At 43.6% G+C, this 26,389-nt stretch overlaps 1 protein-coding gene across 4 annotated transcripts in view; it reads right to left on the minus strand.

The window, feature by feature from the left end:
- The window catches only part of TP53BP2 (tumor protein p53 binding protein 2), a 57,437-nt gene that overhangs the window by 27,936 nt on the left and 3,112 nt on the right, over positions 1–26,389 (minus strand). The window contains exons 1-2 of one of the 4 annotated variants that reach the window (XM_049833544.1): positions 22,660–22,888; positions 2,914–3,061 (exon numbers count right to left, since the gene is read on the minus strand). In XM_049833544.1, coding sequence (XP_049689501.1) covers positions 2,914–3,061; positions 22,660–22,686 — 175 coding nt within the window. In that variant the 5' untranslated portion in view covers positions 22,687–22,888. Of the gene's footprint in view, positions 1–2,913; positions 3,062–4,582; positions 4,599–9,360; positions 9,380–22,659; positions 22,889–26,389 lie in introns of those variants that run through there. The other 3 variants (XM_049833547.1, XM_049833548.1, XM_049833545.1) reach the window with 3 other exon arrangements.

Here is a 26,389-nt window from a genome sequence, read left to right on the forward strand (position 1 = left end):
TTGCTGACATCTAAAATGAGATTAGGCAAAAGCTGAAAGTATTTCTCTCCATCCCTGCACTCCCTACCCCTCCTCCCCACCCCAAATCCAAGATATGCATGAAAACATATCTTGCAAATGGTTGCTACTGGATGTTATACAGATGCTTAAGAAAGGATGCATTTTATCCAAAACAACATGCACGTACTGGATGAAGTACTCAAATCTTTTAATGTTACATGATTTGAGACTACTGGATTTTTTATTACCAAGTACAATTTGAAACTGTATACAGTTTTATACACACACCAATGTTTGTACATGGAAGTAAATAATTAGTAAATATGACAGGATCAGTGAAGGGAACAAGATAATTTGGTTTCCAAAACAGTTGTCAAGCTTTTCACTGTATAAATGGACAATACTTTTTTTTTCTCTGTCTTATGATAATAGCTGTACAAGTAAAATTTAGATAACTGTTCTCGTGGTATCTCATGATGTCCTTACAAAAACTATCTCAGAAAAAATTCTCTGCTTCACTTTATGTTTCTGTATCCAGGTTATTTTCTTAAATCTCCCTGAGTACCAGAAAAGCTGACAAGTTGATTTTACAAATAAACCTCCATGTATTATACGGTCCCACTCAGCCAGAAGTTTACTTTTCAGTTTAGCAAGACCATTTGGACACTGAGGACTGGCAGACTTTACTTAGCTCTCAGTATAGGTGCTCTCCCTTGATTTCAGGACAACCTTGCTAACCTTTCTAGCACACTCTACCTCAACATCTCAAAATCCAATCAAGAATCCAGGTTCAGGAAACACGAGGAGAGGAGCTGCCCACTCTAGCAGGGCTCCAACTTTGGTAACAACAGGAGAACCCTGTCCCTTACCATCACAACCTGTGCTCTTCAACAGGGTGCGGGTCTAAGGCTAACTATAAATTCAGCGGTTTTACCTAAACCTTTATTTTACTTGTCTTTCACTGTAGACTTTGGTAGTGTGTTGATTTAGACAGAGTTGGACAAAGATGTACAATAAAAACACTTTCCTAAAAGATCTTTCCCTGCTGGATTAGTGATTTTATCTGACTATCATTTATAAAGAGAAGATGCTTTCTTTTTGTCCTGGTTTCAGCTGGGATCGAGTTAACTGTCTTCCTAGTAGCTGGTACAGTGCTATGTTTTGAGTTCAGTGAGGGGAGTGAGTGAGCGGCTGCATGGTGCTTAGTTGCTGGCTGGGGTTAAACCATGACACTTTTCTAAGGAGAAGAAAAAAATTTCTGTTGCATTTTTTGAACTTAGAAATACCAGAAACATTACATCTCTGTCAGAAGGGCTAAAAGTCAAGAGAGAACTCAGGTATCTCATGCTATTAAACAAACATCCAGCTCACCAAAGACTTCTTTGAACAGGTATGAGCCAGAGCCAACAGCAGAGGAAGGCAGGAACATAAGCTCTTATCTGATTCTTTATAATTTTGTTGAAGCATCTCAAAAAAGTTGGAACCAATATCATTATTTTTCATGACTTAAAATCGTGTCCTGACTCATCTATTTTATGCCTCTGGATGGTTACCACTATCTAATGAGTACCATAGAGACAGGAGATAGTCAAGAGTCCTTTCCCATTTAAGCCATTAAAAGTTAGCCATACTTTAGCTTTTGATTCAGTTGTTGACATGTTCTCCAGTTCCAGTGGAGCACTGCAAGCTAGGGACATTTGAACTTTCAAGACAAAAATCAGCAAGAACACAGAAGGAGGAAGAAAAGCCACAACAAGCCACATACATAACACCCTCTTCCACAGGCTTAGAAGGACAGGGGATAGTCAAAAGTAGTTTCTATATCCTCTCTCCCACCCACCGCACACCTTCTTTAGAGCACTTCACATCAGGTAACTCCTACTACTTCTGGTAACACCCCTTCCAAACTCAATTAACACAATCAGAAACAACAATGTGATCAGAAAAAGGAAGTTTTCCTTTGTCACTGCAAGTGAAAATGGCTATGGGGTTGAAGAAATTATTCTGAGTCACAGAACTATACTTATGTCCTGGTTTTGGCTGGGATAGAGTTAATTTTCTTCCTAGTAGCTGGTATAGTGTTGTTTGAGGTTCAGTATGAGAGAATGTTGATAACACTGATGTTTTCAGTTGTTGCTATGTAGTGTTTAGACTAAGTCAAGAATTCTCCAGCTTCTCATGCCCAGCCAGCAAGAAGGCTGGAGGGGTACAAGAAGTAGGGAGGGGACACAGCCAGGACAGCTGACCCAAACTGGTCAAAGGGGTATTCCACACCATGTGACATCATGCCCAGTATATAAACTGGGGGGAGTTGGCCTGGGAGAGATTGCTGCTCAGGAACTAACCGGGCATCCGTCAGCGAGTGGTGAGCAATTGCATTGTGCATCACTTGTTCTGTATATTCCAATTATTTTATTATTATTATTATCATTACTAGTTTCTTCCTTTCTGTTCTATTAATCTGTTCTTATCTCAACCCACAAGTTTTACTTTTTCCCCCCCCCCGACTCTCCCCCATCCCACTGGGTGGGGGGAAAGTGAATGAGTGGCTGTGTGATGCTTAGTTCTTGGGTGGGGTTAAACCACAACAACTTACTACTTCAAAAACCTCACACAGGCCACGGGGATCCCACTGTGGGGAGAAGAAGGAAGAGAAAACAAGTCCCCCACACCCTTCAGAGATGAGCTGCATACACAGAATATCCTGCATGCTTGATTCCCATTCTTTTAACTCATTTCTGCATGTGTGAGCCTTTCTGTAGATGCATTATCACACAGCAGGTCTGATGAAGATATTAACAAAACTAAGGCAGAAACCCTCTGGGACAGGACCACATCTGTCAAGGTCTCTGTGTGCTACCTTACTAGAAGTAGCGAATGCCCAGTAATTTACAAAGTACAAGCCTAACCTACCTGAGCCACACCACACTTCAGCCAGGTGGCACTCAGTCTCACCAGGCTCCTTGCACAGCTCCACCACATCTCTGCAGGTCGTTTCAGGGGTGACTGGCACCTCAGTGAAGTGCTGCTCATTGTTACTGAGGTACACTGTCAGAAACATCTGGAAAAGACAAAGGCAAGAGCACACAGTTACTTTATAACACAAAGCCAGACTGCACATCAGAGTCACAATCCTCTCATTAAAGGCATTATTTTCAACACAATTGTATCATTTGTTAACTACTGTGCATACAGAATTTCAAAACAAAACCAAACTTCTTTTTAAGGTACAAGCAAGTGAGACACTACGGAAGTAATTCTCTGCTCAACTAAATTACATTGCTGGAGAATTGTTTGGTTTTAAACCTGGTCCTACTGCTCCTTCCTTCTCTCTGGTGATGTGCCAGAACTCCTCCCACCTTACTATACGTATATACTGCACCCATTTGACACAGCAGGAAAAACAGTCATCTAGAATTCAGAAATATTCTTTACAGGGAAAAACAATGGCAATTACATCTGGAAAAAAAAAAAAAGACTGGAGGTTTCTGCATAGGCAGTGAAGTGGAAACATAATTTGCATTTCCATAACACATTTCATCGGAAGGTTTCTTAGAAGCACAAGTTGACTTGCTACGCCCTTAGTCTCAGTCTGAATACAAGGTTCCCCCCAAACACCATTCACAGGAAAACGAGGATATTTTACTTGGCTACCTCTTCACAGCTGCAGAATGATCCTTGATCTTTGGTTATTATTCTGTACAAACACACCACATAGCTAGACATTATTCTTGCTCATGTCTTTCCTGCCACAACTAGAAAATGAGCATTTTAAGAATTAGTTGCCTTATTTGATAGAAAACATTGATGATTACTGCCTCTGAACACCACCTCGCTATATGCTATTAATATTAAACTGCTATCAAAGCTTAGCTCCTAGCTAAAAATTTATGTCAATTCTCTTCTGAGACCTAGTCTCAACTTCAGTATCAAATGGCTGCTAGTCACATGCAGCAATCTATGTTCACACTGTGTGAATACTCTGGAACAAGTATTTTTGATGCCACTGCAAAGTGAAATTTAGCCTCATCTTCTTCACAGTTTTAGGAACCCCATCTTGGAGATTCCCCCAGGACAGAACCATGCACACAAATCCCTAACAACTCCAAAGGCTTTTCAGGGCTCTTCGAGTGCTGAGAGCCCCTCCACCCCTATGAGAGAAGCTGTCTTTATTCTTTTAAAAACTTCTACAAAAACATTCCACATGCAGGATGTCTTGTTATACAGAGTATAAGTATTTGTCCCACTTGTGGCAGTATAAACACTTGCAAATAATATTTCGGGCCCTGGCACTGCACCAGATTTAGCACCAGTTTCTGATCTCCGGTTTTGCCCAGCTCCCCAAGACAACATTTCTGATAAGTTCCTAAAGACCTTCTACACATACTCACATAGCAGAAAAAGCCTGGTGAAAGAGAGCTCAAGTCTGTAATCCTTAGGAAAATGTTCAGACACCCCAACCGTTTCGTTGTCACATTATGGCAAAAAACCAAACACACACGCACTTGGAGCTTGTAAGGAGAGACATTAGGAGAGAAAATGTGGAAAATGCAAAGGCAGCAACAAAATTCCAGTTACTGACCGATGGAAGCTGGTGAATCCTGTGGAGGGCAGGCAGGCAGATGGAGCGGGACACCCAGCACTTCAGGATTTTATTTGAATCAAGGCTGGGGTCATAGCTGATCGCCCATGGCTGGCAGGGAATTTGTTTTAACGCTGCTCCCTCTCTGGTATGCTTTGTCTGGACCAGAGCTGTGTGGCCAGCAGTCAGGTAGGATCAGCTTACTACATCCACTCATTATATAGCAAAGACAGGCGCAACCATTGCGCTGTTTACAGCATAGTGCACTGAAGTACTGACCTAAATTAAGAGACAAAGCTTTCCAAGCAGGAACTCTGATACTCAGCTTTAATCTTTTGTCACTGAACATGCTATCTTTTGGATGTAGTGTTTCTAGAGGAGACTGACAGTGAGGGATGCCACGTGCAACGAGGTAAGAATACCATTGCATCACAAAAATTGGGGCAGAAAAGTGTAAAATAAAAAAAAGCCTCCCAAATAGCTGCAGAGCAGGGTTATATAGGTATGCAAAACACATCAACATTTCACACTTAATGCAGTACAACCTCGTATTCAGAGCAACACTAAAATCGCACAGGCTGTGTATCTGCAGTAACATTTGTTGGTTTTAAAATATGAGCTCACAGATGGGCATTAAGAGAAAATTATAAAAAACATGGCATTATACACAAAGCAGACCTAATTTGACCCTAACAGGGCTGTTCACTCTTCAGTGTGCCTGTTTATATCCAGTTGTTAATCCTTAGGATTTACCAATACAGACAACTACACAGGAAGGATCACGAGTTGCCATTTCTATCCACAATGCTCAGGATAATTACTAATACATTAAGCCAAGAGGACTCAAACCTGGTGTGTGTGGGCCATTTCTGAGACTTGGTAGTGTCTGCATTACCTCTATCCCACATATTCTATGAACTGGGGGAAAAAAAGCAACCAAACTCTGCAAGTTCCTTAAAAGCATACCTCAAAGTCTTACAAGTCTAAATGAACTAAAAGGCTACAAAATTAACATGACCTTCACAGTTACCTCATTCCACTTTCCTTTAGATGCAACGATAATGCTGAGATGATTCAGAAGTCCTCCAAGTAGTTGTGTCCCTCCTCTCCCACCCAAATGGTGGTCACATTTACTGCCTTGCAGGAGAGAGGCAAGGCACTAGCCCTGCCTGCTCCACTGCCTGCACATTTGCGAGGTCCCCTGGGGTAGCCTGCTCCCCACTTGGCCGCATCAGAGCCTAGGGCAAGCACTGACCAGAGAGTATCCATCACAGAGATGTCCCTCTCCCCAGAGAGCTGGGAAAGGTAAAGAAGGCTGGTGTGAACCAGAAGCCCGCTATGGCTTCTTGGCGCTGCTCGTATCCATCAGTGACTGCTGTTGCTTGCACCACCTCACATTAGGATCCCAAGAAGTCATCCTTCCACTGGGAATGGTTCAAACGCAACATTTATTAACTACCCTACCAGCTAGTTTATATTGTTGTTTGATCACTGCACAGCAGCGAAAAACAAAGGAAACAGGAATACTCTCATGACACCTTGTTCAGAAGTTTGAATCCTGTAGATTGCATCAAGCTAGAGCATAAAGCAGTCTTTTACTCCTCCCTGAAACCGAAGATGTTAAGACAGTTACATACAGGCATCGAGGAGTTAAGATACAAGGAAAAAAGAAGAAACAACATGCAAAAAATTCAGTTTCAAGCTAGGCGTAACTGAAAGAGTTGATAAAAAAGAGAGGAAGACAAATCTCAGTCAGACCTTGCACTACTTTTAAAGACAGCATCCAGGCAAATACTGAAATATCTGACAATTCCATATAACCTTGGATGAGGGTTTTTTGCTCTCCTAAGACTTTTAAAGATTCAGTTTTAGGAACGCCCAACATACAGGCTGAGCACTTTTAAACAGGAGTCAGGTCCCTAAGTTCTAAACTAAAGATTTCCCCTTCATTCCCCACCGCCAAGATGTACTCACTGTTTGCGGGTACTGAAGAGCTTTAAAATGTAAAAGCATTCCAGTACTGTGGCATACTTGCAAGAAACCAGGGATGTGTTGTGTACCTACTGAAGCAGTTCCTTTTAAAATCACATCACAGATTTCAGCTGACTCTGCTACAGCTTAGAAAATAAAAGTTTGCAGTTATGGAGCCACCAAATGAGGCAGTTCGATCGAATGCACCAAGGGCATCAAAGGGATTACCAAGGACACATGAGCTAAAGCAAGAGATAGTTTTTGCAAGGAATGACTCTGACATATGACTTATAAACAACTGAATGGCAAAACAGAGTACCAAACATAAAGGACTTTATGTCTCCAAAAAGCCTGCCACTTGAGACACAAATCTAAGAAAATCCAAATTGGTATGAATTACAACTTCGAGTCCTCTCAGCATGAAATATATAATTTTGTTCCAAACCATGTTACTTATGCATCACCTCCAACTACAGCCACTAATTCTGGACTGTAACACACCCCGGAACAGGAAGAGAATGTAGCAAAAAAGCAAACAAACAGGAGGAGAGAAGAAGGCATCAATTAAAGCAAGTCACACCCAACTTTATAATCCTCCATCTCTCTTCTGCACGTCAGTCCCAAATAGCCTTACGTTTGCCCACAAATCTGATCCATTTGTTGCTAAACTCACCAACAGGATCGTTTCATACAATTGCACTGATATTAAATACAACATAACAGGTCTCAACATCTGTAAATAAGTTTTCTTCAACTGAAAGTAAAATATTTAAGAATAACTAGTTCTACAAAAGTGCTAGGCTATGACCACACGACATTTTGGCTCCTGCTTTGTTATACTAACCCTCCCCCCCCAAAAAAAAACCAAAAAAAACCCCAAAAAACCAAAACCAGCTTCCAAACCTGTTTGGAATACAAACCTGAGCAAACACATGCCTTACAATTTACATTCATCCAATGAGATATTGTTTCTTATCAAAGACCTGATATCAATCTTCTCTTTAGATCAGAAGACCTCAATTATTCATTAAAAGGGGGGAAAAATAGAAATGCAATTTACTTTTCAGCTTTGATTGTGTTTCTGTAAGGATCAGACTTCTTTTACTCTTTGCTTATTATGAAACTAGTATCACACATCTTGGGTATTAAAAGGCTGTTAAATTGGACATTTTGTAATTAATATACTGCTAATACTCATTTATTCAGGATGCAAGTATTCAGGAGAAAACTCTATTATTGTGCATGATGCAAATTAAAATATAAGGACTTCATTAATCCCTGAAACTACCCAACTTTAAAGGATGAACATACTTTTTTTCCCCAACAGTTTCTAGTGAAAGATCTAATTCAGATCATAAAATTACAACAACGGAAAACAATCTTCCAGGGCAAAATTCAGTCCTTTATAAAATATTATAATCAAGTAGAGAATTTATTAAAACAAACAAACAAAAAACATAAACTTAACCCTGGTTTTCACCATTTGCTGAATTCCTAACTTTATGCAGTCTTCCTGTACAGCATATAATATACAATACAAACTGTGGCATCTATTCACACAGCATTTTTCATCTTCAAAGCATCTTATGACCAGGAAGCTGTGACACAAGCAAGCCATTTCCTACTTTACAGACAGGGAAACTTGAGGCATACAAGAAGGCAATGACAGAGACAACAACATTATTTGGTAGCCAAACAAGCACACTGTCTCTCGAAATAGTCGTTTATTTCATTACTTTGCATTAGAGCTCATAATATAATTCTGTACCACCTTCCATATTGTCTGCATTTTAGACCAAAACTCAATACCCTTGAACCACACAATACTAGTGTTGGGAGTTTTTAAATTTCTGTAAGACAGCTAAGTAATGGTCTTAGCTTGCGTAAAATATTTTCTTAGGTCTCATTTTTAAGGAGGCATTGGAAATCATTCTTAAGGTTGATAATGCAATGCTTTGCAGTAATATTCTCTCTATTGTTATCAGTTATACCTATTAAATTACACTGCAAATGTTTCAACATAGACAATGTATCTTCCTACAACATGGAAAGCATGTACACCCTATGTTCTGTATGAACAAGCCTCCAAAAAGGAGCTCATAGCACGCCCTTCAATGACTTTTCTACACAGTGTGGTTACACAGCAGCAATATACATCAATACAGAAAATGTATTTCACAATTATGTGAAATAGCTTTTTTTAAACACTGTGTGGGATGGAAAATAATTACAAGAATATAATTTACATCCTGAACTAAAACAAATTTTTAGAAGTTAATTTTAGTTAGCTGAAATACTAGCAACATAAAATATTTAAAATGAATAGATTAACTATCAGATTTCAGGTACAGATGACAGAAATGAGAAATAACTGCTTCCACCCACAGACCTGATACCTACGGTTTCAATCACAAATGAGTCTTCCCTGATAAATATAAACCCCTTCCAAACAAAGAGTTTTAAATGGAAGTCTTGCATCTTACCTAGTGGGAACACTGATGCTGCACCTTCCCAGACAGCCATAAAGAAATCAGCTGCTAAAATAGGTATTTTTGCTGACTTGATGCAACTTTCTAAACAACAGAAGACAGCCTGCACAACAGCACATTCTCTTGTTCTGATAAGCAGCATTCTGAGCTGGTACATAGTTATGAGTCTCCGCTTAATGCAAAGTATACCACAATAATAAAGTAATTCAGTGATTCTTTCGCATCAAGTTCCTCAGAACCTGAACACAGCCCTTCAGGAGGCAGCATCCTCACCTATTGTACCTGAAGATTAAGGTAAGCAAAAGATAACAGACTTACTAGAAGACAGGCACACAGGATGATTGCTATCCCCAATCCTTTTCATGTTCAGCTGTTTAATAAAGTTAGATTCAACAGAAATGCAGAGTAGTTTAGCATTTGCCTATGGCCATACCCAAATGCATGGAGTTAGGTTCTTGCCGTCTCACCCACTGCACACACTACTCCATTTATATTGTACTGGCTTTTGGCCATAAATATGAGAAAGGAAGTTATGATGCAAGGTAGGTGGAGTACAGTAGGAAGCACCATGGGACTGTTCAGATTATTCCCAGTCTATATAAAGCACAGCCCTTTCCCCTTTCAATTGTATCACAGAAGAAAACAAGACTGAGCCTTTAATCTCAAAGGCCTGGTAGTTTCTGCTTGCATAGATTATTTTAAAGATAAGTTTATTATGTATTTGTATTTTATCTTTGGTAAAAATGTCAATTTTTTCCAGGACTTAAAATACAATGTACATCTATGTGCACTTTGGGAGGTATGGGGAAAAAGAGCTACAAACAGCAAAGAGGAAGCTTTCCCCTCCTCTTCCTTTTCTTCTCCCTCTTATCCTTAATGCAGAGAGAGCGCAGAATGAAAGCCATCTGCTTTTAGTATACACTAGTTACACTGGGCAAACGCTATAGCGCAAACACCACATTACATCGCACTATCAGGCATGCATCTGAATCATCATTAGGGGAATCTGAAGAGCTTCAAGGAAAACAGTCCAAGTTCTGGCCAAGCACTGTTACCAGCTGAAATTAATGGATGTAGGTTTGCAACCTTCCTACTTTCATGGACTGCAACCTCAAAGACAGAGCTCAGTGCTTCAGTTCAGATTTACAAACGAGGAAGATGCAATTACAACCTTCCTGCCAAACCTTATAGAAAATCATCATCATCATCTTAGTTTAGCCATTTTGACTTTGTGAAATCTGTCAAGCGTAGCTCAGGACTGGTAAATAGAAGATTCCTAACCTACATCCCCCCCTCTTTCAATAGAATATTACGCACAAGGTCATTAAGACATCTTTCTGAACAAAGGCTTACTTTGTACCCAAGTTACATTTTCCGACTTGACACTTTTCTTCAGTCATTCTCATACACAAGAAGAGAGCAAACATCCTCCCATAAACCAGACATCAGAAAGGTCTATGCAAATGAAGCTTACTATTTTGGATGAACGCTAAGCACAAGCGCAACACACTCCACGCTCCTTGGTTGAGCTAGCAAATATCACTGAAGGCAAGAATGTTTCAAATCAAGTGTGGCTTTTAAAGCCACTTACACTTTTGTACTGCGGGTATCTATTCTAACATCAGCATTAAATAGAAGAAAACGTTCTAAAAGATACAGGCCAGTTTGTTTGGGTTTCAAGATACATAAACTAAATTGGTTTCAGTAACATACTGTCGTGGTTTAACTCCAGCCAGCAACTAAGTACCACGCAGCCGCGTGGTAGGAAACCACAACCTTTTACTGAGCACCCACATTTGCCAACACATCACATACAGCTCATTCTGCTCAGACCTGAATCCACACTTGGATTTGTATCAATTTAGTTAAATAACTGCAGGAATTAAGGGTAAAAAAAACCCCTGAATATATTCTTCATATTGTACCACATGGCAGCATGTTCACAGATCTCTTCCCATCGCCACCTGTGAAGTTCCTCTCCTCCACACATTTCCCCCTCCTCGTACTCTTCCCCTTTCTCCCCAGATGCCTCCTTGTGGCTCCCTAGAGCCACACTTTTGCACTGTTGGACACTTCACCAAAACCTGCTGTGAGTTGACTGGCAAAAAAGCAAGCCTACACACGGTGTTTGGACTTGCACAGTTGGTGTCCTACTTGGAGCTTGCTCCTCCTCCTCCTGGAGTCAGCAAAGGAGAATTGGGTCTTTGGAGGCTTGCCCCTTCAGGCAGACTCTGCCTCATCTTCTGAGTTCAGCACTGAGTTATAAACAGTTGGTACACAAGGAGAAAGCAATTAATACTATTTTCAGGCAGATAAAAAATGGTACCACATAATTCTTACAATAGGTGCTACGCTCTGGAAAAGGATAACAGTCTAACTCATACAACATAACCACAGGGGTTTACAGCTGGTCCTCCTCCCATTCTTCAGTATCGCAACACACACTGCACCTAACAAGAGCCTAAAGCCAAAGCAACATCCAAGTATAATGAATGGGGTTATGAACTCAAGCTTAAGCCTGAATCATCTCAATTTTCTGTACTTGCGTCAAACCCAGAGGCAGTCTTTGTGCTAAAAAAAAACAAAAAACCACACCAACAAACCTCAAAACAACAAAAAAACCCCCACCTAAATAAAGGAAAATAAAAAAAGAAGCTAAGCTGCTCTTGCTGCTCTAGAGCTTTGCATCCCCACCATTAGCAGTAAGTGTTCTCTTAGCCTCCTAGACAGCTAGAGGCCAATAAAAAGCCACACTAAGTGCTGCCTGTCAGGACACTTGAGAATTGCACCTCTCAAAATTGTCCCTTAAGATGCATGTATATTCTTACAACGAAAAGAAAGCCTAGTATTTTTCCTGGTAATCAAAAACGATTTTGTACAAGCCAGTAAATACCCTTCATGGAGAAAAGCAAAGTTACACCCGCACCAGGGATGAAAGCATATTTAAACACAACCTACACCTAAACAAAACAGACTATCACAGTAAACTGGCACCTATACCACCCACACCACACCGCCCACTGCCTAAGACACCAACTCTTTACTGGGTTTAAAAATACTCATTTTCTGCTTTTCCAGCCAACATAATAAGCTCACCAATAAAGAGACAATCAACATTCACACCAGGAAGCACTCAGCCTCAGCCCACCAGAACATGCACGTCAAATCCACATTTATCATGAAACAAGTGCCTGACCCACACATCAAGCAAATTTATTACCTTCTATTTACTAGCAACAGGGGGGCTGTGCTCCTGGGAGCACCCCTTGGGGAGGTAGAGTATTTAAGTAGAAAAGAGGACTTTTTTTTTGTGAGTCAGTGTCTACCTCAAACAGTTTAAAAAAAATGAACAAGAGAGCAGAAGCTTTGTGATTTAATAGCAACACAAACCAAATCATGTAGAAAGTCAGAAAAAAAAGAAGCGTAGAGCACTGGTTTACTCCAATCCCAGCAACTTCATAGAAGTTAGTGCCAAACACCTTTGAAAGTACTATTCCTGACGTCATGTTAGTCACCCCTCCAGGAAAATAGCTGCCAAAATCTGTCTCCTACCTCCATAAAACAGACCTATGACAAACCAAAACGCTTATGGCATGCACAGGTAGGTCAGAGGACACACCATTTCTGGCACCTGAAACAATGACACATGTTTAACCACATGGGTAATTCCAGTATGGGGAAAGTCACAGGATATACTGTTTGGGCTGTTCTGTGATACAGGCTGACCAGTCTGATATCCTGAAGTGCATTACTACAATGTGAAATTCAGGGGCATTTTAGCACACCACAGTTTGACATCTCCTTTATGCTGTGACCCCAGAACGTGCTGTTCAGTCATCTACCTTCAGGACAAGCAAAAAAGAAACAAACCCAAACCAGGAATGTCAGACCATGTAGCACAACAGTCTGTGTGCTTTACTGCTTTCAAGGTCAGCTCCAGCTTCCCATATACTTGCCTCCAGGAAGCAGAGGCTTCCTGCTATATGAGCTTCTCAGTCTCACCAGGATAAATATATGTTTGCATTAGTCCAACTTAATCCTCACAGTGAGCAAGAATACCCAAAGGTGGTGGAGAAATTCCCCTCTATTACCATCTCTCAAGATGACATGGAGGTTAAGGAAAGCATAAGGTATCATCTGACTCCTACAGCTTAGCTGACCTAAACAGTGAGCTGACAGAGGCAAGCCATGCTCTTCTCAAATCCCCTCCATTATGTCTGATTATGCAGCCACATGGTAAATCACTTCCACCATATAAGCCTTTTAGTTGTTTTTTGTCTTTAGTGTAGGTAGCATTTCCTCCTAACCAGCTGTTACCCAACTCCTTACTAAATTTAAGGGGAAGCTACAAAAGACACATGGCTTTGGGTGGGGATGGAAACCAAAGGAACAAGACCATCCATTTGAGCTGCATCCTACTATTAAATTAATTAGGTGTAATGTCACACCATACCTCTGCAGAAGGGTAGCTCTTTCCGATTCACCACCAGTTCTGGGTGGGAAAGCACTCCTGTTGTAATGGAAGTGTACCTTGAAGAATGCCGAAGACAACCAGCGCAAAATGCCTATTCTTGATTATCACATCTATTTGATAACAGCTGAAGTTATTTTTCAAAGCCATAAAGAAGCGGTTTTGTCCTACCACTTCTGGGCTGCAAACACACAGGAAGTCATTAGTAACTGTGCAGATACTGAAGAATACTGTACTACAACAGCACACACTCAGTTGGCACAGAAGACACATTGAGCTTTCGCACCAAAGCAGATGGATCTTTTCTGTTACTTTGCAAGTTAAAAGGGACCACTGGGGCTATTCCAACACTGGAAACGATGGATGGTCAGATGGTCTTAGTCAACCACATTATAATGGGATATGTACAACAACTACAGCAGAACTGGGTAGGACAAATCTTGCCCGGTCAGTCAGCCCATTAGTTCACCAAGCACCCCGCTCGATCTAACCTTTGCTCCAGTAACATGGAGCCCTACATTCTTTAACTTTCATCAGGAAACATTGAGCTACTGTAACAGAAGCTACAGAAGGGTGGCAGATTGTACAGTTGATCACTGTCTGACAGGTTTTATTTAAGTGCCGCTCACTCCCCAGAGCTCTTTCTAGGCAATACAGCGCTCTACACAGACATGCCAGCTGAGAAGTGAAGGAAGGGAGAATGGTTCATCAGAACGAGGCAGCAGGCTTGCTGGGTGGCTCTGCATGTTGTCACCAGCAAAGTCCTGACTGTCACCTTTGCAGATGGCCTTGTATGAGATGGTGGTCACTGAGGCGATGTCACAGCTATTTTAAATGAATTAAACAGAACAGAGTTTAATCAAATCAACATTTATATTATGCCAGGCTTCTCAACAGGCTTCTTTTGCCCCAAGAACTCCAGAAATTGTCCCCCTCAGCCTGTTACTATTCATTCAGCTTCCCTGGAGGTAGAAAACTTTTTCTCTAACCCAACCTCACTAAATGCTATTTGCAAGAAAAGCACTCTAAATACCGACGGGTTTGTGCAACACTTGGAAACCACACTGTAGCAAAGCCTCACAGGTAAGGCCTACGTACAATAGCATAGGAATAACGATGCAGAGGCAAGAAGCACACAGTGCCACTTCCATAGCTTCCCCACACAAACCTTTACTTGTAGTGAAACATGTTCTCGAAAGGCTGGAAGACACAGCATGGCTATCGCTATGGGACAGCACAACAAGTAGGCAATGCTCTTCAGAAAAACAGCTTATGATCCATGGCTTTGTCATTTTTGGTATTTCACTGAAGAGCTTCGTGGCATTCTCCAAGGAGGTCTGGAGTATTTTGCCTGGCCCCTACACACCCTGCCTTTCACAACTCAGCGACACCTCCCTCCCTCCCTCTTTTGCACCCAGAAATCAGTCATAGTCCCTGCTACACCAGCTTTTCCTAAACACTTCATTATGTTGAGACACACACAGTCTTAGCTACAGCTGAAATCAGAAAACTTCTAACAAATTCTGGGAATCTCATCCTCTAGAGGGTCTTCCCAGCCCTGGGATGCCCAAAGATGGCAAGAATGGATTTCACTTTCCTGGAGAAGTCAGGGCAGGAGCCATCAATCACTGCTCTGCATGGCCCAGATACTGATCTGGGTGAGGTTGTAGATTCAGGGCAGCATACACCTACGTAGGATGCAGAGCAGTGTAAAAAAAGGTGTTTGCACACACTTAAAAAAAAAAAAAAAAAGGCACACCAGACAAGCCACACTCTCAAGCAGCAAGGAAATTACCACTGCGTTACAACTGCACAGGTATGACAGAAACAACTGACTACGAGCCCCAGCCCCAGGGAGTAAGAGCGTTCCTGTACATTTCTGTGTGATTTGCTAGTCCAGCCAATTTGCACAACTTCAACTTTGTCCAGCAAAACTAAGGAATAGGGGGGTGAGATCCCTGTGTGTCTTGCTGAAGTGGCTACTGAAACCCAAAAAAGGGACAATCACCTTGCAGAAGGCCAAGCCTCCACACCTTGAGAATGCAAGATGGGTACTCTACACCAGTGCTCACGTGTAGACTTCCAGCTCCTTATTTGCACACTGAAAGGCTGCAACATGTTCACAGACCGGCAGGCTGCTGTTCCACTTTAGTACCAGAGCACATTGGTGGTTTGGTGCAGCATAGAGCTCAAATGGAATAACAATGACAGCATTAAAAAAAGAACTCTCTGAAGAAGATCTAAGAAAATATGGATTTTTCCCCTTTTAAATGACAGAAGGAAACTGAAGGTTAGAAAAATACACAATTCCAGAGACTCTTCCTTAGCTTTCAATTTAAAGAAACAATGGGATTCAACACTCTGTTGCAATAGAGGAAAACTAGTAATCTAAATTTAGACCTAAATTGCTCCTTACACAGTTAAGCTTCACAAAAGAAAAGTATCAAAATACAAGGAAACTCTCCTAAATTATTCAACAAAAAGCTAAAACCCACATGCTGCTTGTTATATCCAAGATATGCCTTAAACAGTAAAAGAGGAACATTGTCTTTACACACATGTAAAGGATTTATGAACAAGCACTTCTTCTGGGGACTGTTCTCAAGTGTGGAACAGAATAAACTACCATTAAGGTTCTCTCCCCATTCATGATTAACCCTACAGAAGCAGGGGTGCAAGCAATGTAATTACTTTAAGCAAGATCATTTAATGCTTACGTTGGATATGACAAACTTGTATTCCAGCTGCACCACAATGTACCAGTCGGTTTGACTCTACGGGTCTCCCAAATCCCAGACTGAACTCACTGCATGAGCTTTAACAAATGGCTTAACCTCTCTGCACCTTCCACTCACTTTATTAATTGCTCTGATCTGTAGCAGGCCAGATGTTTGATATCGAAAGTCAGAAGCTTTCAAGTCAGCAATGTGAATGTGTCTGTGTTTTCACTTGAGTTTGGGTACTACAACTATAACCCAGATAAGTTGCAGATAAAGGTTTTCCTGAATCATTTCATAATCAAGAGAACGGTGCAGAACAAGGGATAACTGCAGTACATTTGATTTTAAAATGTAGGTGCTTTACTTTGCAAAAGGATTAAATACAAATGTAAGAGTAGGATTAAAAAAAAAAAAAAAAAAAGGCAAGAAGTGTTCACCTAATCCTCCTTTTTAAAATAGATGCCAATAAAAGCCAGGGCACTGCACACGTCAAAGAATCATATCATATTAAGACCTGGAAGCATCACTGTAGCATAAAGAAATTGTTACAGAAACAATGGTACCATCTCAGCAATAAAATTTTTTATATTAACGCCACAGCAACAAAATCCAAAAGGTCTCATCCTTTAGACACAACTAGGTTCAACATTCAAGTAATGCCATCGCTATGGTGAAACAACTGGTGAGGACACATGCATGACTAACTCTGAACACCAGCAGCAAGATCCAGAATATTAATGATTAACAAAAAGCAAATAGCAAAAGCAAGCAGAAGACTCATTTCTGCCCTTTCACATGTCCAGCATCATGACAGAGCGATGATTGCTGTTCTGTCCCTGATTCACTCACCATTCCTCCTACATGAACATTTATCCCAAACTGCAGCAATCTAACACCATTTTAGACAATGTTTCAGGTCTTTCATGTTCCACAGAAAAGCCTGAAACCTCTAAAACAGTTAAGCAACAGTGACTAAGATCATTAAGTATACTTCCCATGATGTCCAGGATTTCTAGTGACCTTTATACACAGTATCACACAACTGTTTAAGAACTGAAGATCAAAAAGACTTAGCCTGACTCACAAGTGACTAAGCTGAGAGAAACCAGGCCTAAAGATAATAAAACTGAGAGCAAAGAGAAGAGTTTTATCTGCTTGTTACACCTCGTGAATAGGAGCACCTTCCAGTTTCCAAAACATTAAGTAAGTTTTCACACTTCACAAGAAGTCGACAGCCCACAGATTAAAAGGATCTGGGGATTCCTTTGTTATCAGTGGGCCCACGCAGAGGGCAGCAAGAAGTCCTCCTCCAGCTGTGCCACCAAGCCATGGGAGGCAGCTTAAGTCAGTCTCGCCAGGGTTATCCAACTCCCTCTTCAGAGAAACCGTGCGGCAGCAAGGCACAACTCTGCCCATAATTAAACAAGCTCAATAACACGCACAGTGGGAGAGCAAGGAGAGTCCCCGAGGCAGACTACTAACAAGGACAACGGCTAGACAAATGGAGCATTTTCAAGACAGTTTCTTAATCAATAATTTGAAAGGAATGCTAGGCACACTGCCATTCTGCTAGTTTATTCTGCTGAAATAACCTTTATACCTGCCTCTTTTAAAATCCAACTGACTTGCATGTAAATTAATCCCACAAAGTAGACCTGCTCGCTATTAAAGCGGAGATCTCATCTGGCAACACTAGGAAGAAAGAAAAAAAAAAAAAAAAAAAGAAATCCTGTGAATTATCCGCCCACCCCAAACTTCATCACTGCATAGCAGCCCTTGAAACAGTAAATGCAGGAGCCCCACGAGGCACTCACACCCTGAACTGTTGAATAGATCAGAAGCAGCATAATTAGCTATTCCCATGGCCTCCACAGCTTGATCTGGTATGAATTTGTAATATTGCCCTTCCCCCATTTCTGATAAAAGCCACACAAAGAAAGATATTTAACATACCGCAGCATAATATAACACAAATTGCAGACAGAGGGCTAAGGTATTAAAAAAAAGTCATCTGAGAAATTAAGTGCATTTAAAACCATTCCTGGAACAATTATTCATGGGACAGAAAAAAAGAAAAAAAAAAAAGATCTTGTAACAACATGAAGGGGTGGGGAAGGGGGGGAACAGTAGTCTGGGAACCTCAAGGCAATATTTCCTATTGTGCATAATGACAGGTCACAGTCTATAAGAGAAGTGCAAGAGGTAGGAGAAGTTTAGTGCTAAAAAAGCTCAGCAAAATAATCACCTAAGCTTTACTCAACATTCTAGACAAAATACATTAAGCACTGAAAACCACATTAAAATGTCTGAATACAATCACAGTATTAAAACTTTTAAATGGTTAACATTAAATGGAAATTCAGTTAAAAGAACACACAATATATACTAAATACTTTGATCAGGTGAAGATAGGAGGCATGTGCTCAGAAGAGCGCAGTCTGAAGCCCCATTCATGCACTGAAATCCACGCAGGCAGACAAGAAAAACAGTTAATGACCTATAAACCTGATCAGAGCTTAAATAATTAAAAGACTACAGGAAATGGAGCTGAGATCCTACAGATCACTTATTGGTATCATAAGCTGTTAAACTCTACTGGGAGTCAGTTTGTTTATAAACTTACAGCTGCTCATCTTAACAAAGCGCAAGAGATTCATTTCTGTTAAAGTTTCTTTAGTTAAGCTGCAAGAAGTGTTTCCTAAGAAAACTGCCCAAGATGGGCTACTATTCCACTACTTCAGTAATTCAGAATCCATATGGCAATTCCAATTAACTGCCTAACAGAACAAGCAAACCAACTTTAATTGTAGGGGTTTTTAAAAGGTTAAAAATACATTTTAAAAACATACACACATCCACAAACAAGTGAGCATTCTGCAACGAAAATACGTATTTTAAGTCCAGTGCTCACCAGACATAACAGCTCAGAGAAGACCACTTGGAACAAGGCATTCAACAGACTTTAGAAGGAAACCATAACTCGTTACGGTATCAAAGTTGCAGGGTTACACTTAAAGCTTAGTTTAACTTGATTAGAAAAGAACACATCTGATCAGGAGACTTCAGTTTCAGAAATTTAAGTAATTTCTGATTACAGAAGGCAAAACTAATTTACGAATTTAAGCACTCTCCAGTTTGCCAAGTTAGTCCCTAACCATAACAATATATCTGCATGTCTGGATCCATCCTGATTTCAAGGAGGCTCCCAATAACTACTGCATGCAAGACAAATTGCAAAATGGACCTCATCTAGATCCAGGGGTTTTGATCCAAAAACTTCTTTGGGCTTTAAAGGGTAGCTCAATCTGTGTTACCTCCTGCTAGCTGCGAAAAGCCATTTATCCAGTATGCATAATAATACAAATTATTTCTCAATACACGCTCATCTTTAGGGTAATAATGTAAAATAAGGGAGAGAGACCAATTATGCTGCAGAAAAATATGCTATTTTAGAAAGTGTTTCCAGCTCCTTTTCACTACTTAACAGTACCAGTCACGCTCCCACAAGCCTTCGCAGATGAAAGGTGAGACAACTTCACACAGCTTGCCAGCATTAACCCTGTTACTACCTTCATCAGTACCGCTACACACAAATTACTTCGTATTACACCCTTATGCAGACTTCTAATCACATTGTCCTGACATATGGTTACAGCAGCAGTTTAGCTCCTATCTGTCATCACCACAAGGAAAACATTCCCATTTCAGGGTAGTCTCCCAAGAGCACAAGTAGTTATGCTGCTACAGCAGTTTCCAGGCTTTTCACTGGCAGCTGCTCAGAGGTGAATTCCTGGCGGGGCTCACGGTTGCTGTATTCCCCGCTTGGGGTCACAAGCCCTCCTGTATTGTTTAATCCCTTGTACACGCTACCTTCTGGAGCGGGGGAGAGATGGATCTGGAGTAGAGAGTTAAAATCTCATACATGCAATTTTATTTGGACAGTGGGGAAGAGAAAGAGACACTCTAAGAAACGTTAGGCAAGAAACAAAACATTTCGCAGATAGTTTAGGGCCAGCCTACTACTCATTCAAACAAGGCAGATAAAGATACTCAAGACCACAAACACCTCATTACTGCATAAATAAAAGAGCAGTCAGATGTCCTGACTTTCTTCAAACCCTCCTCTTCCCACCCCAAACTCTTTCAATCTCTTTTTATAAAGATAAGTGAGATTACCTTTATTTTTTTTACATTAATTAAAAGACAATGAGGAAATTGTAGAAATACTTCCAAAAAAATTAATAGTAAGAATTACTTTTGTCACTGCATTTTCCACACTTTCATATCCACATTCATGTAAGTACATTTACTATAAAATGTTTTCAAAGTAGCAAGTAGCCATCTATGTGCCCTACAGCCAATGGATCAGAGCACTTCTGTTAACACTCTTTTGCACCGCTGGAAATCTTATCCCTCTGAAGACAATACCAAGACTCAGGGTTTTTTTGTTTAGGTTTGTTTTTTTTAAAGCTGAATTAAAGTTCTAATACTCATAATAGTTATGTTTTTAATTCCTTTAGCCACATTCAACCTTCACAAATCTTTTATTATTAACAGTAAACACAATGTGAAAAGGCTGTATACATCCCTTTATTTACGGGTTAAAACCCAGAATCACTAATGAGTCGAGTCATTGGCCAAAGAAAAGTCTGAGCCACCAGGGCAATGCATACTCTAGAACTTGTCACCTGCACATGCTGATGGGATAAGACTGCTCCTGCTTGTTTTCTGCTTTATTTGAACTCGGTGACAAGGAACTGGCCAGCAATAGCATCTCTTAGAGATTTCACTGTTACATGAGGGTGCTTACCTAGCTGGGTTTTGACATGGGTTGAATTAACACCTTATTATATTTACTGCTTGTTTTTCTTAGTTTTTTCATGGGTAGACAACACCACAGTTGCACAACACATTGACTATTTAATCTGTAGTTGGGCTCATATTCCGTCTGTTCCTCCCTCATTAGTTGCAGCAATAGTCACCCAGCCTTCTCTAGTGTTTTGCGAGATCAAATTATCACTCATTATTTCCTCCTAATTGCAGAGGAAGAACCTCACACCGACAGCAAAACAAGCATCCCTGAAACACCCGTATCCTTCCAGCACGGATTCCCAGTTTCAGCTCCCAGTACAGTTCCTTCCTTGATTCAAGTCAGCTCCTGGAAGAGTTAAACTGGAAATAATCTTTAATAGAAGAGTGCTGTTGAAAGGACTACCTATGCGTGCAAAGCTACTCGGTATCAAGCACAGCAAGGCAGGCCGTATCGCCCAGGGGAGGATGGCGGGGAGAATGTTTTAAGGCACCCTCAACTCGGACTAAGCAGGTATTAAGCTTGCTGGGATTTTCCGCACATATTCCAGTCTCTCGGAACAACAGATTATGGATTTCATGGGGTATCCCTGCTGGTAAAACCAGGTGTTCAGGGGCAGGCATGCTTTTTAAGGAAACCAAGTGTTTTATGTCTTCACCTTCATGTGTTTTGTGCTGAAAATTAAGCAAAGCTGCTGTGCTATGCTTTCATCCAACTTCGGCTGACAAAACCGGTGCAGTTTTAAAATTCACGTTAAAACTCCGATAGGAGGTGGTCCTCCCTGTCCCTTTTGACAGTGTGAAACCAGAGACACCTCCCAGAGCAGGGCAGGTTTAACACACACAGACTCGAACAACTCCTGAAACTCTCCCAGCCGGCAATGGGAATACCTACCCCCCAGAGCTCCTAATCACTTTAAACCGTAAACAACATGGACACCATCTTCCCCTTGAGTCCGAGCACTCGAAAACAAAACTACCCCCCAGAAGCAGCAGATACGGTTCGTTTCAAGGCAACTTTAAGAACTTCATACCATTATTTAAAAAAGCAGGATTCAGAGGAGGTGCCTGTTTACCCCGCGGGGAGCGGAGCGAGCAGTCCCAGCGGGACAGACTTCGGAGCGAGCAGTCCCAGAGCAACAGACCTATATTCCTCCCCCCACCCCCCCGGAGCGGGGCGAAGCTCCCGGGCGCTGCGAGCCCCCCTCTGCCGCCGCCGCCCCCCCCTCCGCGCTACCGGGGCCCCGCGGCCCCCCCCCCCCCCTTCCCCCGCCCTGGCTCTGCTCCAGCGGGCCCGTCTAACAAGTTGATCCCGGCGTGAAAAAGGAAGAAAAGGAAAGGCTGAGAGGAGGGGAGAAGAGAAAAAAAAAAAAAAGCCAGGAGGGGGAGGGGAAGCCCCTGCGCGGCCGCACCGGAGCCCGCGCCGGGCAGAGGGAGGGAGGCAGGCAGGGAAGGCCGGAGGGAAGGAGGGTCGCCCTCCCGCCCCCCTCCACGTCCGCAGGATCCATTTTCCCTCCCGCTGCCCCGCTCCAACTTTCCGCGCCCCGGGGGCGGCCCCCCGGGCGCCTCCCGCCGCTCCGCGCCGAGCCCTCGCGGCCCTGCCCGCCCGGGACTCACCGGCATCATCTTGGAGCCGAACCGCATGGGGGCGGCCGGTGCCGGCCCCGCCGCCCGGAGCGGGAGACCGGCGACCCGGGAGGCGGAGGGCCTGCGCTAGCGCCGGGACGCGCGGGGAGACCTGTTGCGGGAGGCGCCCGGCCCCGGCCTCGCCGCCCGTCCTCCGCTTTGTTTCCCACCGGGCGCCGCTCTCCCGCCGCTGCCGTCGCCCCCGGCTCCGCTCCGAAACTAACCCCTGCCCGCCGAGGAGGAGCCGCCGCGCCCCGCCCGCCGCCCACCCCCGGGAGGGGCCGGCGCGGCTCCCGCCGGGGGACGGCCCGCCTTCTGCCCCCCGCCGGGGGGTGCGCGGCCCCGGGGAGCCGCCGCGCCGCGCCTGGCCCCGGCCGAGCGGGGGGGCGCAGCTTCCACGGCCGGTGCGGCGGAGGTCAGCCCCCCCGGGGCCCGGGACTCGGGGGGGGGGGCTGTGCGGTACGAGATCCGTGTGCGTCCCGGGGGTCACCTCCTCCCGCGGCGGCAGCAGGGAAGCGCGGGGGGGAAGAGGGTGGCCAAGGTCAGGCTCCAGCACTAGAGCCTCCCCGAGTCTGATCCGCGAGTCCCGCCTTCCCTGCTGCCTCAAACGGATGGTCCTGCCGATAATCCCCTTTTAGCCAATTTAGCACCGCTGCTCAAGGTATCTTTTGGTTTTGGTTTGGTTTTTTTTCTGCTGTTCTTAGTTGGACCTGGCAGCTGAGCTACAGTGCCCAAGCCAAACCTCACAGAACAACCTTGAGGTGCCAGAGCCAAGTCTCAGAGAAACCACGTTAAGGGTGGGTTGTCCAAAAAAACAACCCCATACATCTTTTAGGCCCGCTTAAGACGAGGGGGGAAAGAAAAAAGTTTTCCCTTCCCTGAACCGGAGTGCAGGATTCACATTTCAAACGCAGGTACTTTGCTAGCAGCACTTCAGAAGCTCAGGGCAGGCTTGGGAGGAAAGTCTGCTAAATCAGCACCGTTACAGGGCGCTCTGCAGCAAAACCAGCTCCATCTGTTTTTCCTACTCGTATTAAAATCTTTACAGTAATTAAAAAGGATAAAAGGGAAGAGGATTAGAAGTTCCCAGATGAAGGGAGAACAAAACTCAGACCTAATTTGTATATAAACATATCTTTTTCTAAAGCAGTGAAGGAACCTTAACAGCATTGATAAAAAAACATGGGAACTCCTATGCAATAATAAGTATTGTTTAATACAATACTGTTGCAGCTGGGGGGGGGAGGGCACTAAAAAAAGGTCAGAAAGCTATTTTTGTAGTTGTCTCATTCCAGCAAAGAAAAACAAAAGACACTTTTTTTTTTTTTTGCTACAGCGCTTTGAAATACATCAATATTTAAAACATGTCCCAGAAGTGTCTCGCATGTTTTAAACCTTCTGGACCAAGTCTCCCCGCCCCCGGCTCAAGCCTCGGGGAGCGCTTCGCTTTCGGAAGAGCCACCTGCAGGGGCCCCGGGGACCGGGCCGGGAGGGGGGACGACACGGAACGGACCAGCCCGGCCACTTCCCCGCGGCCGTGACCAGCTTTAAACACCCCCACCCCCCTGCTATGTGTTTCTTCCACGCGAGGCGGCCGCTCCGGCGGCACAAGCCCCGGCGCAGCCCGAGCCCGTCCTCCCGCGGTGCGGGGCCCCACGCCGCCGGGGGCCGCTCCCGCGGACCTCGCCCCCGGGCCCCGGCCGGGCCGGGCCCCGCCCCGCCGCCAGGGCCGGCCAATGAGAAAGCGCGGCGGGCGGCATGACATCACCTCCCCCGACGCCTATTGGGCACCTCGCGAAAACAGCGCGCCGTCTCCCGGCAACGCCGTGGCGTCACGGCGCCGCCCCGTAACCCTTCGCTCCCCGCGGCGGCCGAGCCGCGGCCGGTCCCCCCGGCGCTGCATCCCCGCGGGCAGCGGGTGGCTGCTCCGAGCGGCTCTCCCGGGAACAACCCGCGCCTCCGGGCAGCGCCAGCCCCCGCCGCTTTGTCTCCACGCCGTTGGTGGACTTCAGGACTGGAAACACCCGCCCTCAACCACGAGGAGAGCCCAGCGCCGCTGCTCCCTCCCGAAACGCTGCCTGGGTATTATTACCGGTGGAGCTCGCCCTCTGAACACCGGCTTTTTCCCGTGGCCTCGCTTCTCCACTGCCCGGACACATTGGTCAGCCTACCCACAGAGGCTTTATAGCCCCGGTTTTCATTGGGTAGTTTAACTCGAACGCTGAATTTATTTTACAAGTTAAAAACGTTACAGGCCAAAGCACGTGGCAGCAGAGAACCAAAATTCTTCTGCAAATCTCTGCTGAATTTTTAGGAGCATCTAGCTGGTAAGGGATAAAATAAGGGGTACGACCTTTGCATGTATTCCCCAAATACAGACACAAATTATTTCTAATACTAATTACAATATTACAATATTATAATTTCTAAGTCTGTAAAATAAACCTGGATATGGTTAGATAAAAATCAACTAGAAGAGAGGTTTCAGATGTGTGTACATACATGGTAGCTACATTTTGCTAGTGCATGCTTCTCGCTGGTCAATCCACAGAAGCCTCTGTTGGCACAACTTCTCTAATTTTTACACGTTCCACACAAAACTACAACCCCATCCCTGCAAAGGAAATTAAGCTTCAAGGGGTGCACCTATTTTTTTCCAGTTTTTGTCCAGGCCCTGTGACTCATAAGCTGTGATAGAAGCTCTCAGTGCCATCTGGCCATGGACTTTAGAACACAGCTTCCCTCCAACAGAGGGGACAACGCTCGCCAGGTTTGCAGGTAAAGCCAGGTCAAAACCACATGCACCTGTGCGTATCTCAGCAGCATTGCTTATCTTCCCTGTGGCATGCCACATTTCTGCCTCTTACAGCAATTCAGACGTGATTTCACTAGATAAGCATGACATGAATTTCCCACAATAGGTTATTAATTACAGGAAACAGTTTGGTTTTATGAGCAGGGAGTAGATGGTTCCCCCCTCAGTGGGGAAACACGTGAGGGTTTCTGACTGCAGGTTCAACCCCCAGAGTGTCAACAGTTGGAGATAAAACCAAAGTCACACACGGGGGAATTTGCAAGTGGCAACAGTTCTGTCCTGCACATACAGAGCTATCACAAAAAGGAAGAGAAGATGAGATCCGCAGGATCTGAAGCCAACAGCACAGGCAGCTGAAGCTCTGCATCTCTTCCCTGGTTCCCTCTACTCTTGGCGGCCTGTCCAGAGCACACTGCAGTTGACTAAGACCACATGCAGTTCCCTAGAAGCAGTCACAGCAAGGGTTCAGGGGAAGTTAATACTCATGGAATTCCTTGAAAAGTATCCAAGAAAAGAAAAAAAAACACCACCAAACAAACAAAAAGTACCAGAATCATTCTTCTTTCCATGGGAGATCTACTTGATCTGAACCACAGAAACTTGCAGTAGCAGAAAGATGTTACAGATAGTAGTGGTAATGATAATCAGTAGAAATCAACACCATCACCTTTTCTTGCCATTAGTCTTGTCATATGATGGGATCAGGGGAGGGGGGGCTGGGAAGACACTGCTGTATTTCATGCCTTCAGCATACCACTTTAAAACTCCAAAACCTCAGTTAATGCCTTCAGTGCTATATCTAAGCAATTTTAACAGTGACTTCTCATCCTCTTCTCTACCAGCCTGCCTAAAACTGCCTCCAGTTCAGTCAAGTCTTCTTTTACAGTTCTGACACAATTAGAAGGA

This window comes from Accipiter gentilis, chromosome 30 (genome assembly GCF_929443795.1).
Source record: "Accipiter gentilis chromosome 30, bAccGen1.1, whole genome shotgun sequence".
NCBI lineage: Eukaryota > Metazoa > Chordata > Aves > Accipitriformes > Accipitridae > Astur > Astur gentilis.